At 42.9% G+C, this 13,665-nt stretch overlaps 4 protein-coding genes across 10 annotated transcripts; 1 reads left to right on the top strand and 3 right to left on the bottom strand.

The window, feature by feature from the left end:
- Nucleotides 1-22: 22 nt before the first annotated feature.
- Nucleotides 23-3,583, bottom strand: LOC129582792 (NADH-cytochrome b5 reductase 3-like). The gene is made up of 9 exons (XM_055474407.1): nt 3,336-3,583; nt 2,607-2,729; nt 2,345-2,504; nt 2,078-2,265; nt 1,748-2,004; nt 1,104-1,313; nt 942-1,025; nt 660-866; nt 23-512 (listed from the first exon to the last, which is right to left on the bottom strand). The coding sequence occupies exons 1-9, from the start codon at nt 3,446-3,448 to the stop codon at nt 412-414; spliced, it is 1,443 nt and encodes a 480-aa protein (XP_055330382.1). The 5' UTR covers nt 3,449-3,583; the 3' UTR covers nt 23-411.
- Nucleotides 3,584-4,558: 975 nt separating this feature from the next.
- LOC129582586 (monocarboxylate transporter 12-B-like) lies at nt 4,559-9,057 on the bottom strand. 2 transcript variants are annotated; one of them, XM_055474122.1, is made up of 8 exons: nt 8,308-9,057; nt 7,191-7,947; nt 6,980-7,034; nt 6,699-6,881; nt 6,491-6,631; nt 5,788-6,399; nt 5,593-5,718; nt 4,559-4,950 (listed from the first exon to the last, which is right to left on the bottom strand). In XM_055474122.1, the coding sequence occupies exons 2-8, from the start codon at nt 7,311-7,313 to the stop codon at nt 4,802-4,804; spliced, it is 1,389 nt and encodes a 462-aa protein (XP_055330097.1). In that variant the 5' UTR covers nt 7,314-7,947; nt 8,308-9,057; the 3' UTR covers nt 4,559-4,801. The 2 variants fall into 2 exon arrangements, with proteins under 2 accessions (XP_055330097.1, XP_055330098.1); XM_055474123.1 differs by lacking the exon at nt 5,788-6,399.
- On the bottom strand, nt 7,400-8,653 carry LOC129582861 (serine/threonine-protein kinase nekl-2-like). The gene is made up of 2 exons (XM_055474485.1): nt 8,308-8,653; nt 7,400-7,947 (listed from the first exon to the last, which is right to left on the bottom strand). The coding sequence occupies exons 1-2, from the start codon at nt 8,651-8,653 to the stop codon at nt 7,400-7,402; spliced, it is 894 nt and encodes a 297-aa protein (XP_055330460.1).
- A 185-nt stretch (nt 9,058-9,242) lies between the features above and the next one.
- LOC129582601 (uncharacterized) lies at nt 9,243-13,520 on the top strand. 6 transcript variants are annotated; one of them, XM_055474141.1, is made up of 7 exons: nt 9,243-9,416; nt 9,793-9,831; nt 10,116-10,285; nt 10,843-10,853; nt 11,028-11,257; nt 12,236-12,409; nt 12,539-13,520. In XM_055474141.1, exons 1-7 carry the CDS (start codon nt 9,392-9,394, stop codon nt 13,264-13,266), a joined length of 1,377 nt encoding a protein of 458 aa, XP_055330116.1. In that variant the 5' UTR covers nt 9,243-9,391; the 3' UTR covers nt 13,267-13,520. The 6 variants fall into 6 exon arrangements, with proteins under 6 accessions (XP_055330116.1, XP_055330121.1, XP_055330117.1 ...); XM_055474143.1 differs by lacking the exon at nt 9,243-9,416 and adding an exon at nt 9,487-9,564 and having other exon boundaries at nt 10,116-10,277; nt 10,833-10,853; XM_055474144.1 differs by lacking the exon at nt 9,243-9,416 and adding an exon at nt 9,487-9,564 and having other exon boundaries at nt 11,032-11,257.
- The last annotated feature ends 145 nt before the right edge of the window (nt 13,521-13,665 follow it).

Genomic DNA, 13,665 nt, shown 5'->3' with positions numbered 1-13,665 from the left:
TTACAACAGCACGATGGTTGTGTACCAAATACTAATTATTGCAACAAAGGGCACACCGTTTAATGTACCATACTGAAAAAAAGTTCAGCAAGCTCGGCTAATACTTATCAGGTGCCAAAGTGATCAAAATATGCGTGTGCTATGCATGATTCATAACAATCGTTACCGGTGGATGTCGAAATTCACCACAGGAAAACTACACAAAAATAACAATCATTATTCTTCCTAAAACAATTAAATCCAGCTTTCGGCACAACCTTTGGTCCAGTGGATTTCGAGGCACATTCCATCAAGCGGATGGGTATGTCGCGGAACGATCGACAAATTTTACCAGAATATAAAAGAATAACTAAAAACACAATGGATCAATGAAATGCAATGGAGAGACATATGTCGTATCAAACAAGGAGACTACGGGGCGGAAAACACGTGGATCATATCGTTGATGTAGTTCAGGCCAAGCAGCAACTTCTTGCAGTTGTCCACCATCTCCTTCGGACCACAGACTAATACTACAGCAAAACAATAACTTCATATCGAATTCATTATCGTCTTTCGGCTTTGACGAAGCAAGCGCATTTTTCAGATGTCTAATATCCATGAGGAATGGTTGCTACGCCTAGCTAACACGACAAACAGCAAATGTAGCGGTTTCTTACCTACAACTTCATTGTCCGGTTTGGGCATCCAGTCCTTGAGCCAGTCCTTCGAGATCTGGCCAACGCCATACTTCCATAGGCTGGGATTACAGAGTCTATCCACCAGGTACCACAGCTTGAAGCGCTTCCGGTACTTGGAGGCCATATAATTCAGCTCGCTCTTCATTATGATGTCCTGATCTGTCGGATTACTATATACCAGTGAACCTACAAACTTCCCAGTGTCAAGGACGAACCGATGCAGCCGCACCACAGAAAAAATTAAAGCTATTTACGCCTTACATTTGGGTGCTTCCAGGTTTTCTTTCAGCATAGCTCGTAATATGGGAATCATGGCGGTAACTCCGGAACCAGCGGCTACCATGCCTGCAATTAATTACCCATGATTTTTATATACAGTACTTAGTAGTGACCCTACCGTAGCGTTATTTATGTTAACGGTACCGATTCGTCGAATCTCTTTATATTCGGCAGCGGACTTCTCGTTCGCTTTGATCACGAAGATCCCGTTCTTGTCGTAACTGAGCAGGCCATATGGTCCACTGATGCACACTTCGTCGCCTTTCTGCAGTTTATTGATACACTGCGATACGACGCTACCGTTGGGATTAGCGGCATTCGGTGGGTATACTTTGATCGCGAAGTCGACAAAACCTACGAAAGCGATGAAAAATAATAACCACACTTTCTCTTATGCCAGAGCATGCTTCGCTAAAATATGCATAACGGCGAAAAACCAAAAGGTGGCGCCAGAATGGGTCCCAAACGTTCTACAGCAACCCAGACATGCTTATGGGCTTGGTTGTGGCTTAATCGACTCAAGGACAGTTTCAGTTCAACAAAAGTGCTTGTGGTTGCCCGCAAAACAAAGCAAAGAAGCGGACAAAGAAGCAGATGCAGGACGGATAATCTTTAGCCGAGAAATTATCAAGTTTTTGACGCTTACTAAACTGTAGAGCTCAGTCATGTCAAAGGTCAAGTCAGAAGAATCGCTTACAATCAAAATTTAGAAATTACAAATCATGAACTATGCCGCATAAGAAAGCAAGCAACGTAGGTCTTCGAGAAGTGCAGTTTTTTCGACTAACCTCGGTCCTTGGGGTCGGAGATGGGAGTATAGCACTGCGTCTCGCTTCTGCCATCAACTGTCACCGTCATTTTGACAAATTTGCCAACGGGCACCCCGGAGACGTGCACATTCGAAGGCAGCTCGAAGCGGAACCGTGTTGTGTCCGATGTCAAGGCCTTCTTGTCCCCGCTGAACCTGATGGTCACCTGCGCCTCCGGTGTCGTCACGGTGGGGAATGTGATGCCGTCCCTGACCTTCCGAAGAAATTCCACCCACCTGTAAAAACGGCATGCGTTAACGAGCAGCCGTTTCCCATTCAGCGTCATGGGAAGACGGGAGATATGCTTACTTTTCAACTGACGAAAAGATGTCGTCGGCGGCGGCGGTTAAAGCATCCCGTGGGTCAAAAGCTTGTAGAGCCGCTTGCCCAACCACATGAAATTGATCCGACTGCCACAGAGTTTTCGCTGATTCATCATTAATAAGACACAAACATTTCACCAGGACGTCCGGCGCTGCATTCGCATACAGAACCGCCTACAAAAAACAAAATTCCGGCACCGCGCTCGCAACATTTCGTAACCGCATAAAGCCGAAAATCATCGAAAAGACCTACGTTGTCCAGATTATGCAGGCAGTTGTCGACATTGAGCAAGCCGAGGATAAAGTCAGTGCACAGCGCGAGCAGTAACGGTAAATCGTATTTGTCAGCGCACATTAGCGTCTGGAAAACATTCTCCGGGGTGAAATTCGTAACCGCGTCGGTGTAGATATAGCTACAAATTAGATACAGTAGATATGGTACAAATTATTGTGTAGTCAAATACGATATCCAGAATTCCAGATCGAAATTCCGAAACAGTAGTCAACAGACATACCTGAGCAGGTTAGCGAAAGCTTCAGGAAGGATATCGGGAATGTCAATAGGAGCAGCGCAGGGATCGGGCAGGTTGCCATAGAACATCGTATGAAACACGGCGCTGCGCAGGCCCATTATGACCCTGCAAAAAAAACTCACATGTCACAACTGAATAACCAGCCAGACAAAATTTAGCAGTAATTGAAAAAGGTGGTCCAAACGTATTACACACTACAATTCTGCAGCGCCTATACAAAACCCCTGCTGGTCTGGGGTTTTGTATACTTTTTTTATACTTTCCCGAACCCGACAAAGTTCCGGAAAAAGGAAACTCGAAATTTTTGAAGGTTAAAGAAACAAGATTAGCGGGTCGTCTCCCTTACACTTTATACTAATGTTTGAACATCCCAATCATCGAATGAACTCAGTGCACCTCAAGGCTCAAGGTAGTCTACCAAAAAAACGAAATATAAGAATTCGTAGTGCGTTCGAGCGCATTCAGCTTCCTTTAACAAAGAACCCTAGTAATTTGTAGCGGCTCAGCACAGTCTGCTTGCTCTCAAAAGAGAACTAAGAACTTATTGAGTGTTTCGAAAACATTGTGCCTCGACAGCATTCCAAGGCTGATTAGAACTTAGACTTTAAAAGTTCGTACAGTGCCTCGTAGACTCGTAGTGCTAGTGACAGCTAGTCCAAGGTTTCGTAGTTGAAACCTTGGGTGAACCAGTGTTACATAACTAGCGCTCACTTTTGGGCTGGGAAGATCTTCACGGTGTCATAATCACGTCCCACCGCGAACTGAATATCGCTCATATCTCCACAGAATAACAACTTCTTTGCATGGTCACCAAGCTTCGCCATCCCGTTAAAAAGTTGTCTCGAACAGTCAGAACTTCAACAATTTCGGCAATCTGGTAACGTTTAAGACAGAAATACGAAACCATAGAAGCAAACGGAAGCAGTCGGTGCAGTGAAAAAACTTCGAAAGCCCGAAACAGCGCGTTTTTGATTGCACTGTCGGCATATCTAATTTTCTACGTGGGCTGCCCCTTCTACGTTGGCGGTTGGCTATAACGCAGCAGCTACTCAAGCCGTCACTAGTTACTTCGACAAATTGCGGCTGTTCGACGGTGAGTTGGCGACAACGGCTGTTTTTTTGTTCCTTTATGTTTCAAATCTGTACGTGGTTTTTTTGTCAAACGACTCATACCGAAAAGTTAGACTAATAATAAACGTTTGGCGAAGACTCCGGATGCCACCTTTGGCTCCTAGTACTACCTTTGCAACACCCTCACTCTTGACTCTGCACATCACTGTTTTAATTTTTATTTTTTTAAACGGAACGTTTAATTCTTTCTAGAGCATAATAGTAATATTTGAATTTTGAACGCTCAAAAATTTTGTTCCCGGCATTCTGAACTTGCAGCACTGTTTCTTTATAATATGATTGCAGTGCTATAGTGCAAATGAATTTTCAAAAGTACTCGTACTTGAAGTACCTGTTTTTTTGTGGCTCAATTATGCACTGTACAATCAGTTCCCAGAATTAGTCAGCGCAAACTGGCAGACCACACGCTGCCCATGTGGCTGCCCAGTGCTCACAAGTAATCCATAAGCAATGCGCTGCCCATAAGTAATCCGAGTAACGTAATGTCTTTTATTGGGTTTTCTCATAGCAGGCGGAAGAAATAGCCAGTTCTCGAGTTTCATGGTAGTTCCAGCTTTAGAATCAGGAAGTAGGCTTCCAATTGTGGAGTCATTGCTAAATTTCCGTCACAGCCTGTTGTATTATAGGTGCAACCGAAAAAATGGTTTGCATGCGAATACTATATCTCCTCGTTGTTACAAAGCTACTGGGAAGTGCTGACCGCCATATCATCTGTGGTCGTGTTCAACAAAACTGCCTTGCTTTGACCTTTTTTCTGTAACAGTACTTTCATTTTTCTAAAATACAATACAGTCTGGCAGCGCTCGCGTTTTATTATGGAAGTCTCAGCACGTATGTAAGTCTCAGCACAATTGGTGTATGTACAAACGTTCAGCAACCGCTAATTTGACAGGCAAATGGTAGTTCACCGTAGTTGACGTGACTTGCTGCGTCTAAACGCGATTTCACATTTCAGCCGTAACGTTAATCGGGAAAAAAATCGGTCTGTTCGCCTCTTTAAGCGATACGCTGTATGGTCAATATTAAATTTCAGTGGTGTTATTAGACTACATAACCGACAATTTAAATTCTTGGTCGGGGACCGGCTCCGATAAAGGTGCTTGCCGAGGAAGAAAAAAGATGAGTGTGGCAATCAATGTGGCTATCATCCATAGACCGCCGGCGCTCAAAATGGCGGCTCTGCTGTTGATGTACGCTGAAAAGAAGGCATTCTGAACACAAAGCTACTCTGCAGATCATTTGTAGCGATCCCGATTTATGGGATCTCGGAGTAACTACACTAAGACTACGTCAACTTGGTACTTCAAATTTTCTCAACAACCGATTACTTTCGATGTGTATTTTGAACAAATCACCACTTACTCAATTTTCAGGTACAAAAAAATTTTGAAATTGACAGTACTCACGCAAAAACAAAATCTGTGTACTAGAAACTCTGATCTACTCTGTACAGTGCTCTTTAGCTGCAAAAACTATGGTTATTGTAATTTCAATAAGTATTCCATCTTTCTACAGTACATGGTCTGAAATTCGTATTTGTAATTGCGCATTGAAATCAACTGAAAAATGTGGAGCCACACAAGGAACCATGTAGAACAACTACTTTTGAAATTTTTGTAGCTTAAAGAATTGGAACACACGTGAGCTGAGAGTAATCAGTTCTTCAAATTATACGGCTCAAGTGAGCGGACATTAGGAAATAATTCCCAGTTAGATTATGCAGTAACCTTTACTGATCTTTGTAGCTTAAGCCTATCATAAAAACGACAAGCAAAAACCGCTGATGTAAACCATACTGTTCATTGTTAAAATTACTGCAAAGTCAGTCCTTGCTTACCGGCGAGAAAAGGCACAACAAAGTGAGCGATCCCTGACATGAGCTGGATCTGTCCGTAGGCAACCGGCAGCTGCCTAACATCCAATAACTTGGTCAGAATAACTGTCGCAAAGGAGATGAACGGGGCTGTAATGTTATTAACGTCAGTGTTTTTCGAAAATATCCAGTTCACGTGTAAAAGTAAAGCACTCTCACCGGCACAGAAAGCGTTAGCGATAGTTAAAATCAGTATTTTCCATATGTCTTGGCATAATGACATCATGAACATACTGGCTCCACAGAAAAAGATGCACACATTATGCAGTTTCAACGGATTCCAACCAGTGTGGTCTAAGCAAACGTTCCACACAATTTTCCCGATTATGTCGGCACACATAAGCGCAACTAGCACTGCGAATCGCAGTTGCATTGTGCTGTTCGCCACAGCTGGCAAATCTTTCAGGAAATTAACCGGTACCAGAAAGGCAAAAGCTCCAGACAAGATCGCCAGGGTATACAAGAGGAGAGCATGATTGTGATAGATTCGCAATATGGACTGCTTTCCGCTGGTAAGCGGCTCCGTATACGGCAGTGTTTGCTGTGTCATTGCGTGACAGATGGGGAAGCATAGCATGCATATTCCAGACAGAACAAGCAGTACTTCATGTCGATTAACGTGCTCTAGCAGGTAACCAGTAAAAAACGAAAAGACTATTCCGCCCATTCGGGAGCCGCTCATCACGATGCCCACAGCCAAAGCGCCCTTCCCGTTAAAAAATGCAGTGACGTATATAATCGTTGGGGAATAAATCAAACCGAGACCCATTCCTGTGCCGTCAGTCAGTGCAGTTATAGCAAGCAACAATCGTTGGCTCGTGTACGATAAGCATACTTTTTTTGTGAACCATCTTTTACCTACCTGCTATTACTGCGGATGTTGCCATCAAAATGTCGTCATTGGCGAAGTAGCCGAATGCTATCCCGGTGGATGCCGTTATGGGACCAATGGATAGCAGCAAACGATAACCAAATTTATCAGCTAACACACAGGCTACAGGCGCTGTAATTTTCGCATAGTTTCACGATATGTTTAAGTCGTTGACAATTTGGCAGCTGAAGTAGCTTACCCACAACAAGAAGAACCCCATTGACCAAACTACCAACGTTAATGGTAGAATATTTATAAATAATCAATTCGATAGATCCGGCTATACCATCCACTATGAAACAGCAGTAAACCGCTGCCACCACGACACGCCAAGCCGTTTTCTGGTGACAGGCACGAGTACCCGCGGACGCGGTTGGAGATGCTGGAAACACAGAACATTCGCCGAGGGCTCAGTTGCGCGTTATTACTTATAACATCCTTTTCGAGACACATTTCGTTAAAAATCAGATATACGATTACCGAACGGGTCCAGCGTCTCCAGTGGGCCGAAGTCGATTAGTGGACTTGGTCGCAACTGTAAACCGAAAACAAGCATTAATTTTAACAGGTTTTTAAGAGATCCTCATTCCTCTCATTCCTGTTAACTATAACCTGATAGTAATACAACCCACAGAATATCTCACTGTCAGCTACATAATTGCTACCAGCTTTGTGGCTTCTCGCTTAGAACCTGATCATTCTCGCTTATATCCATTAACTGAAGGTAGTTGGCCATAGTACTTCCACAAAAGCATGGTCGGTTGGTTTCGTTCGGCTGTATTTTTGCTGCAAGTCCTTTTAAAGCTGTTTTCATGCCGGCAGCGGATATCCGCTGCTTGACATCCACGACCAAGCACTGCCCAATAAGGTCAGCGAATGCTGACGGGATCGTAGCGTTAACTACCGGCAGATAACCTTATCGATTAGTTTCATGTACTGGAAGTCTTTAGTCGTGTTATCCATAATAACATCATTGCAAGGAAATTCCGTCGTCGTCTTGCGGAGAGTTCTTTCTTCAATACCGTAACAGTAGTCAATTAAATCTTGCATAACACATCCTAAACTCCACACATCGGTGTTTTGCCCTGCTTTCTCTAAAGACGGCATGTTGGCAAATGTTTTCAGCATTTCCGGTGACATATAGCGGAGAGTACCACGGACGTTGTTCGGGGGAAAATCACACGAGTGGGTTTGTGCTTCGCGCATCTGTATAATGTCATCCAAGTCCGCAATTACCAGTCTGTGATGCCCTGTCCGCTGTATCTTCACCAGGATATTGTGTGGCTTCAGATCCATGTGGACAAACTGGTTTTTATGCAGGTACTCCAGTCCTGCAGCAATCTGCATAGTGTGACAAGCAACTGTCAACTCGTTAACCAGCTTGCTGGCTTCTCGCTGAGATGGCTCTTTGCAGTTGGGCTTGCTTAGCACAGTGGCCAGGTCACCGCCTGCAAAACAGCAAGCGTAGAATTTAAACTTTAGACCCTTGTAATGGTTTAAAAAATAACAATAAAAGAGAACTCAGACTAACTACTAAGTGTGATTTCACTTAAATTTGTCTAGTTACTTTGTAGAAATTATAATTATTGCGCTTTTATTTTGATAACCACAGTGTCACTGTGAATAAGTATTTTGCTGCTGCAGGTGAATAGACACAAAAACCTCTTTTGTGACGATGGGTGGGCATTCTTGCCATCAGAGATTTTAAATAATCTTATTGCCACATCGTCGGTAGGGTCACTGTTTTTTTTATGAAATGAGGTCGACAGTCACAGTGTAAGTCAAGCACTCTTTCAAGTATTGTTTACCATCGCAGTAATCCATCAGAAATTCAAAACCAACAAATCCACCGCTGGCTACGTTGAATGATAATTTATGATACGATATCAAATGAGCATGTGGTCGGAAGTTGAACAGCCTTTTCCATCGTTCAATTAATTCCAGCCAGTCCTCGACGCGGCTTTGAGATTTCGTTCCCTGCTCCCAGTACGTCACCTTGACAGCAACAGTAGTCTCTGTACTATTAAAATTTCCGCGTTTCACAATTTTTCCTTTGTACACTATTCCAAAGGCGCCCTTCCCCAGAAGGCAGTTTTGATCAATATCATACCGGCAGGTGCTTCTCACGGAGGTTCGACCAGATAATCTGGTCATTATAACAGACAGTGTTCTTGCCCACAAATTTCCGTTGATTTACTGCATTTTGCCCAGTTTTTGACCTGGCAATCGGTCTACAGAAGTTAAGATTCAATTCGCCAAAAATTTGACAATTTAACACGGGCGAATTACGGAAATTCTAGGGTCCCACAATCCGAAGAACGGCACATCCATCTGTTTAGAACCGCGACATCAAGAGAGCTGCAACATGTTGGAACACGGGCACGCGTATTTACAAAACACGAAACATAAGACAAAATCAGCAAATTGTGTCAGCAAAATAAAAAACTGGCTCTCTCAATGGGATATGCCGAATATACTGTATCTGTCTGTATCCATGCACACAAACAACACATAATGCTCATAAACAGGTGGTTGTTATTAATTTGTTTTCGGATATGTTATAATCAGATACTCGCGTGCTGATTTAAAAGCCATAGATTAGCATTCTGATCTCAAGATCATTTCTTATTCTGTGAAATTGCTCGGTCGTGTACAGGAAGTTACAAATGCGATGCTATCGGCACCAATAATGTATGAGTCCATACGCATTTCAGCATTGAATTTGTCATTAATTTTACAGCTACGTAGCTGTTAACCACTTCGTTAACACTGAGTAGGACTACCGTGTTTCCAGTGCAGTACTCGGGTAGCCCACCAAAGTGTGTTCACTAGAAAAAGACTGACGCGTTCTTAACCGAGTAAACTGGATTGGCACGATACACATCATACACCATGGATCGGTGGCGCGACTTTCTGAGTAAGAACTCGTCTTTCCTTCCTGTACTCTATTAAGATTTTCGGGAAATTAGCTATATGGGTTCCTTTAGGATACATATGTGCTCCCTAGCACTATCGTAATTTAAAAGCGCATGCAGTTTGCCGCACTGTGACATTGCTCAAGAGACGTAAGCTGTACAATGCATACTTTACTTTTATCACGACATTAATATTGTATAGTCTACGAGTAGGTGAACTGCAATCCATTTCCATCTTTCTAGTATGTAGCAGAAAATAAGTAACTGTGCGATGGCCGTATCAGAAGTCATAAGAAAAAATAACTTAAATGCCGTTTGAATCGGCAATGCCATAATGATGTTTCCCTTTCTTCAGTGTCTTTACGCTTTCCCTTGCAGTATGGCCAAAATCTACACAATGGAGAACTGCCGCAACAGGTACTCTACGCCAAAAGCATGCACAGGATTGAGTTCTTCTTACTAAGCTTTCTTAACTAAGCTTTTCTTACTAAGCGTACTTAGCTTTGTTATCTCTTTATTCCAATTTTATTGTTCCTGTTTGTGCGAATAACAGAACAAGCCACTTCGGTTAATAATAGCCACACTAGCAATCACTCAACAACCACACTATAACTGCGCAGTGTTGTGTACAGTACATATTCTTGCGACTGCATCATAAGCTTTTCATGGCGTTCCAAGTAAATACTTAATATGGTCGGCAGATGGAGGGCTGCTGCATCTGGAGCGTTCTTGTAACGAAAAGCCCCTGCTGATCCACAGCGAACAATATGGCGGAGAATGGATGTTTTCGCGGTATCCAGACCGAAATTGCACGGTCACGCTAACTATTACTCTGATGCCTTTTGTCATCAACATCTCGTACAGTCTATACAATGGACTTCAAAATTTTGTTACATTCGGTCCGGGACCGAATGACCAATAGAAACAAATGGCCAAGACCAAATGACCAATAAACTGGAAACGCGCAGTAATTGAACACTTGCTGTTTGCGTATTTTTCAACGAAAACCATCACCGATATCTCAAACGAAAGAAAAATTTTATGAATTTTGATACGAAACAAGTCAGTTTATGGATCTGACCGAAAACCGACGCATCTAAAGTTTCTCGTAGACAGAGCATACGTTTTCTGTGTGAAAACTGAAACCAAACCGTGGATTCAAATGCTATGCTTTGTCTACGAGAAACTTTAGATGCGTCGGTTTTGTCAGATCCCATAAAAGCTAACTTGTTTGGTATCAAAATTCATAAAATTTTGTTCTCTTTCGTTTGAGATATTGGTGGATGGTTTTTGTTGGGAAATGCGTGAGGTGCAAGTGTTTGAACTCAACAGGCCGATGGCCAGCCCGGAATTTGGCTGATTGAGTACAGATAAATAGCTGGTTGCGCGCGTTTTGTGAGTGTAACAAAATTTTGAAGTCCATTGTACGTAAACATAGCGTAAGTTAAACATACACTTTTAGCATACATAGAATGACAGAATCGAATGCAAAGTTGCGAACCTAGGAAGACTGGCCGTGCTGTGTACCCTCATGTACAATACGCACAAAAGCCCAATGTACGTTTGGGCATTTTATACAGTAAACGCTCCTAAACTATTATTAAATTTTTCAGGAAGTCTGCGATGCCCATCAATGACCAATTGTTAATTTACCAGAAATTTCCAGGTGGATCTGAACGGCACTTAAAAACACTGCAGAATGACGCCGGTATTGTTGGAAAAAGTGTTGGACAGTTAATGACCTATCCTTTCTACAATAATGTCACTCTGAGACTCCACGTCTGCAGGACAGGGCCAGCTACTGTTCAGCATGAAGTGAAACTGGAGTATACGATTATTGTTGGTAACAAACTAACGTAATGCCATAATATTACTAAACCTTAAGGTATTCCATCGACTGGCGTGACGTCACGCTCTGTGGCACGCAATTTGCAACGCAGTGGACAACCCCAGCGGGTTTTGTGTTTTTCAAAACTTTCAAATTAGTACAATCCGTTCGTACTATGGCTTAAAAAATGCAGAAAAAAAATCTTAGTTTGTAAACTAAAACTGACAAGTGAAACGTTGTCAAGGAAACGAAAACTTTATGATTTTCGTTAGCATAGAGGTCTATGAGGTGGTTTGGCAGTCCAGAGACCTCCACGCTAAACGAGAATCCTTGGTTCTTGATCTGTGATCAAATGAAGCGACCACAACCTGATCAGTCAACCAAAACGAAACAATTAAAATTTAATCAATCAATGAAAACGGTCAAACAATTCAGATTTGATCAAAACAAGTTTTCTTTGTTTAGCGTAGAGGGCTAAGGCAGACTGCCTCATAGACCTCTATGGTAAACAAGAATTACGTTAACCGTAAAATTTTCGTTTGTATAGCAACTTTTTGCTTACCAACTTTCACTTTCCAAACTTCAAATTTTTTTCCGCATTTTTTGAGCCATACTACGAAGGGATTGTACTAATTTGAAAGTTTCGAAAAACACAGAACCCGCAGGGGTTGCCCACTGCGTCTCACTGTGCGTGTTTTCTACCATGACGTCATCGTACAAGGTGCATGCTCGATGGAATACCTGTTAGTTTAGTAATATTATGGTAATGCATAATACAGTTATACGGTACTATGAACTTGACGTGCAGTATTGTCTGGATATTTGTGACAGTACGAGTACCTTTGATTTGTCTCGGTGAAGATGTGTTTACCAGAAATAGGTTTTGTTTATTCATACATTTGCTGATCGTACCCAATCACGAATTACTGGTACGAAACATCCCCGTCCAATATTCTATAAATATCTATTATATGATAATTAATACCTGTTTAGAGGAAACGGCATCGGTTGACACACACCTGTGGGCACGGTGCCCATCATTGCGAGGATACGTCCGACGCCGGTTAGCCTGTGGAAACACAGACCGTGTTACCTGCCCCAGCGCGTTCCATAGGGAAAACACGGGGAATAATCCTGCAGCATTTCGCGATGACAGATTGTGTACAGGTACTCTACAATGTCCGCGATATGGTTAATCGAAAATGCAGAACTACAGAGTACAGAGTACAGACGTCCCCAAAGCACAGTTCAATGCATCTACAATGTATTCCAAAAAAATACATCGAATTTTGGCAGACATTATGATGTCCGAAATTTTCCGGGAAGACTTCAACAGCAGAAATACGTTAGACGACAAGTGGAATCGGCGAATAAGTGAAACGATGCAAAAGCGCAAAACAGCGACGGTTACCATAACACGACCGGAATATGTACGGGTTAGCAATGGCTCCTTACACCTTACGGCCCATGCGGCACGAGGAAACACCACACAAGCGCATGTGCATTACTATGTCGCCCATGCGCATTCTGGTGGGAAATTCGATTTTCTCTATGATGAAATCGAAATAAGAGCCAAGCTGACGGCCAACCATAACACTCTGTCAGCGTCAGCCATGCTGCACCTAGTCGATTCGCAAAGCGTCCATGACAATGCACCAGTATGCTCCGATCAGACCATCTTCCTTGCCGATCTCCGCAGTCAACATCCGGCGCGGATCGATGTCGGTGTGCGTAAAGGTCGTATCGACCAAACGGAACCAGTCTTTGCTGCTGACCACCAGAATACTGCATTTCACTCGTACAAGACGCACTGGACGAACGACAGCATCGTCTGGTATGTGGACGATATTGAGATCTATCGTTTGACGGATACGAGCATGATGCCGTCGGCGCGGATGCAGATCTCCGTGGAAGTTGCCATCTCCTCGGCGCCACACACCGTGGAAGCGACAGCCGAGCTGCTCATCGATTTCATTGTGGTTCGTCAACAAGAATCGTCTCTCCAGCGGAATGGAGAGGATTAAGGTACGCAATGGAGGGCTCGTGCGGTGATCGCCGTTGTGATATCATTTGTTATTACGCTGACGATGGTGTGGTGCATAGGAAAATTACACCTTAGGTTACCTGTTCCGGATGACTCAGATATTGCTACTTAACAAAATCGCCTCTGTGCCACGGAGTCTGTATAAACCCTGTGAAGATATAAATATATCAAACAAATTTGTTCGGTTTACGCGCGTACACGGAAATATCAGTCACATGTGCCTGTTGCTAAACATGTAAAAAGATTAAAATAATATTATGTAGCTGCACAAGATACTAATTGTATGTAGTTACTGTCCATACCAAACAGTAAATATAGTACAATTGATAAGAATTTTAGCAAAGGTTACTGGCGGTTATATGAACCGTAATACAGCATT

Source organism: Paramacrobiotus metropolitanus, unplaced genomic scaffold (assembly GCF_019649055.1).
Source record: "Paramacrobiotus metropolitanus isolate TYO unplaced genomic scaffold, Prichtersi_v1.0 Parri_scaffold0000008, whole genome shotgun sequence".
Classification (NCBI taxonomy): domain Eukaryota; kingdom Metazoa; phylum Tardigrada; class Eutardigrada; order Parachela; family Macrobiotidae; genus Paramacrobiotus; species Paramacrobiotus metropolitanus.
Note: the sequence above shows the minus strand (reverse complement) of the source record. Positions and strands in the feature narration are given on the sequence as shown.

What these genes read in the sequence shown, in the direction of transcription:
- LOC129582601 (XM_055474141.1), top strand. Translation starts at nt 9,392, where the DNA reads ATGGATCGGTGGCGCGACTTTCTGA. An exon ending in TCGGTGGCGCGACTTTCTGA is followed by an intron (nt 9,417 to 9,792) that starts GTAAGAACTCGT and finishes TTTCCCTTGCAG; the next exon opens with TATGGCCAAAATCTACACAA. An exon ending in CGATGACAGATTGTGTACAG is followed by an intron (nt 12,410 to 12,538) that starts GTACTCTACAAT and finishes GAATTTTGGCAG; the next exon opens with ACATTATGATGTCCGAAATT.
- LOC129582586 (XM_055474122.1), bottom strand. Translation starts at nt 7,313, where the DNA reads ATGAAAACAGCTTTAAAAGGACTTGCAGCAAAAATACAGCCGAACGAA. An exon ending in TGGGGTTCTTCTTGTTGTGG is followed by an intron (nt 6,632 to 6,698) that starts GTAAGCTACTTC and finishes CGAAAATTACAG; the next exon opens with CGCCTGTAGCCTGTGTGTTA. An exon ending in CGCTAACGCTTTCTGTGCCG is followed by an intron (nt 5,719 to 5,787) that starts GTGAGAGTGCTT and finishes ATAACATTACAG; the next exon opens with CCCCGTTCATCTCCTTTGCG.
- LOC129582792 (XM_055474407.1), bottom strand. Translation starts at nt 3,448, where the DNA reads ATGGCGAAGCTTGGTGACCATGCAAAGAAGTTGTTATTCTGTGGAGAT. An exon ending in CTCCGACCCCAAGGACCGAG is followed by an intron (nt 1,314 to 1,747) that starts GTTAGTCGAAAA and finishes TCGCTTTCGTAG; the next exon opens with GTTTTGTCGACTTCGCGATC. An exon ending in AAACCTGGAAGCACCCAAAT is followed by an intron (nt 867 to 941) that starts GTAAGGCGTAAA and finishes GGAAGTTTGTAG; the next exon opens with GTTCACTGGTATATAGTAAT.
- LOC129582861 (XM_055474485.1), bottom strand. Translation starts at nt 8,653, where the DNA reads ATGACCAGATTATCTGGTCGAACCTCCGTGAGAAGCACCTGCCGGTAT. An exon ending in TCTGATGGATTACTGCGATG is followed by an intron (nt 7,948 to 8,307) that starts GTAAACAATACT and finishes GCTGTTTTGCAG; the next exon opens with GCGGTGACCTGGCCACTGTG.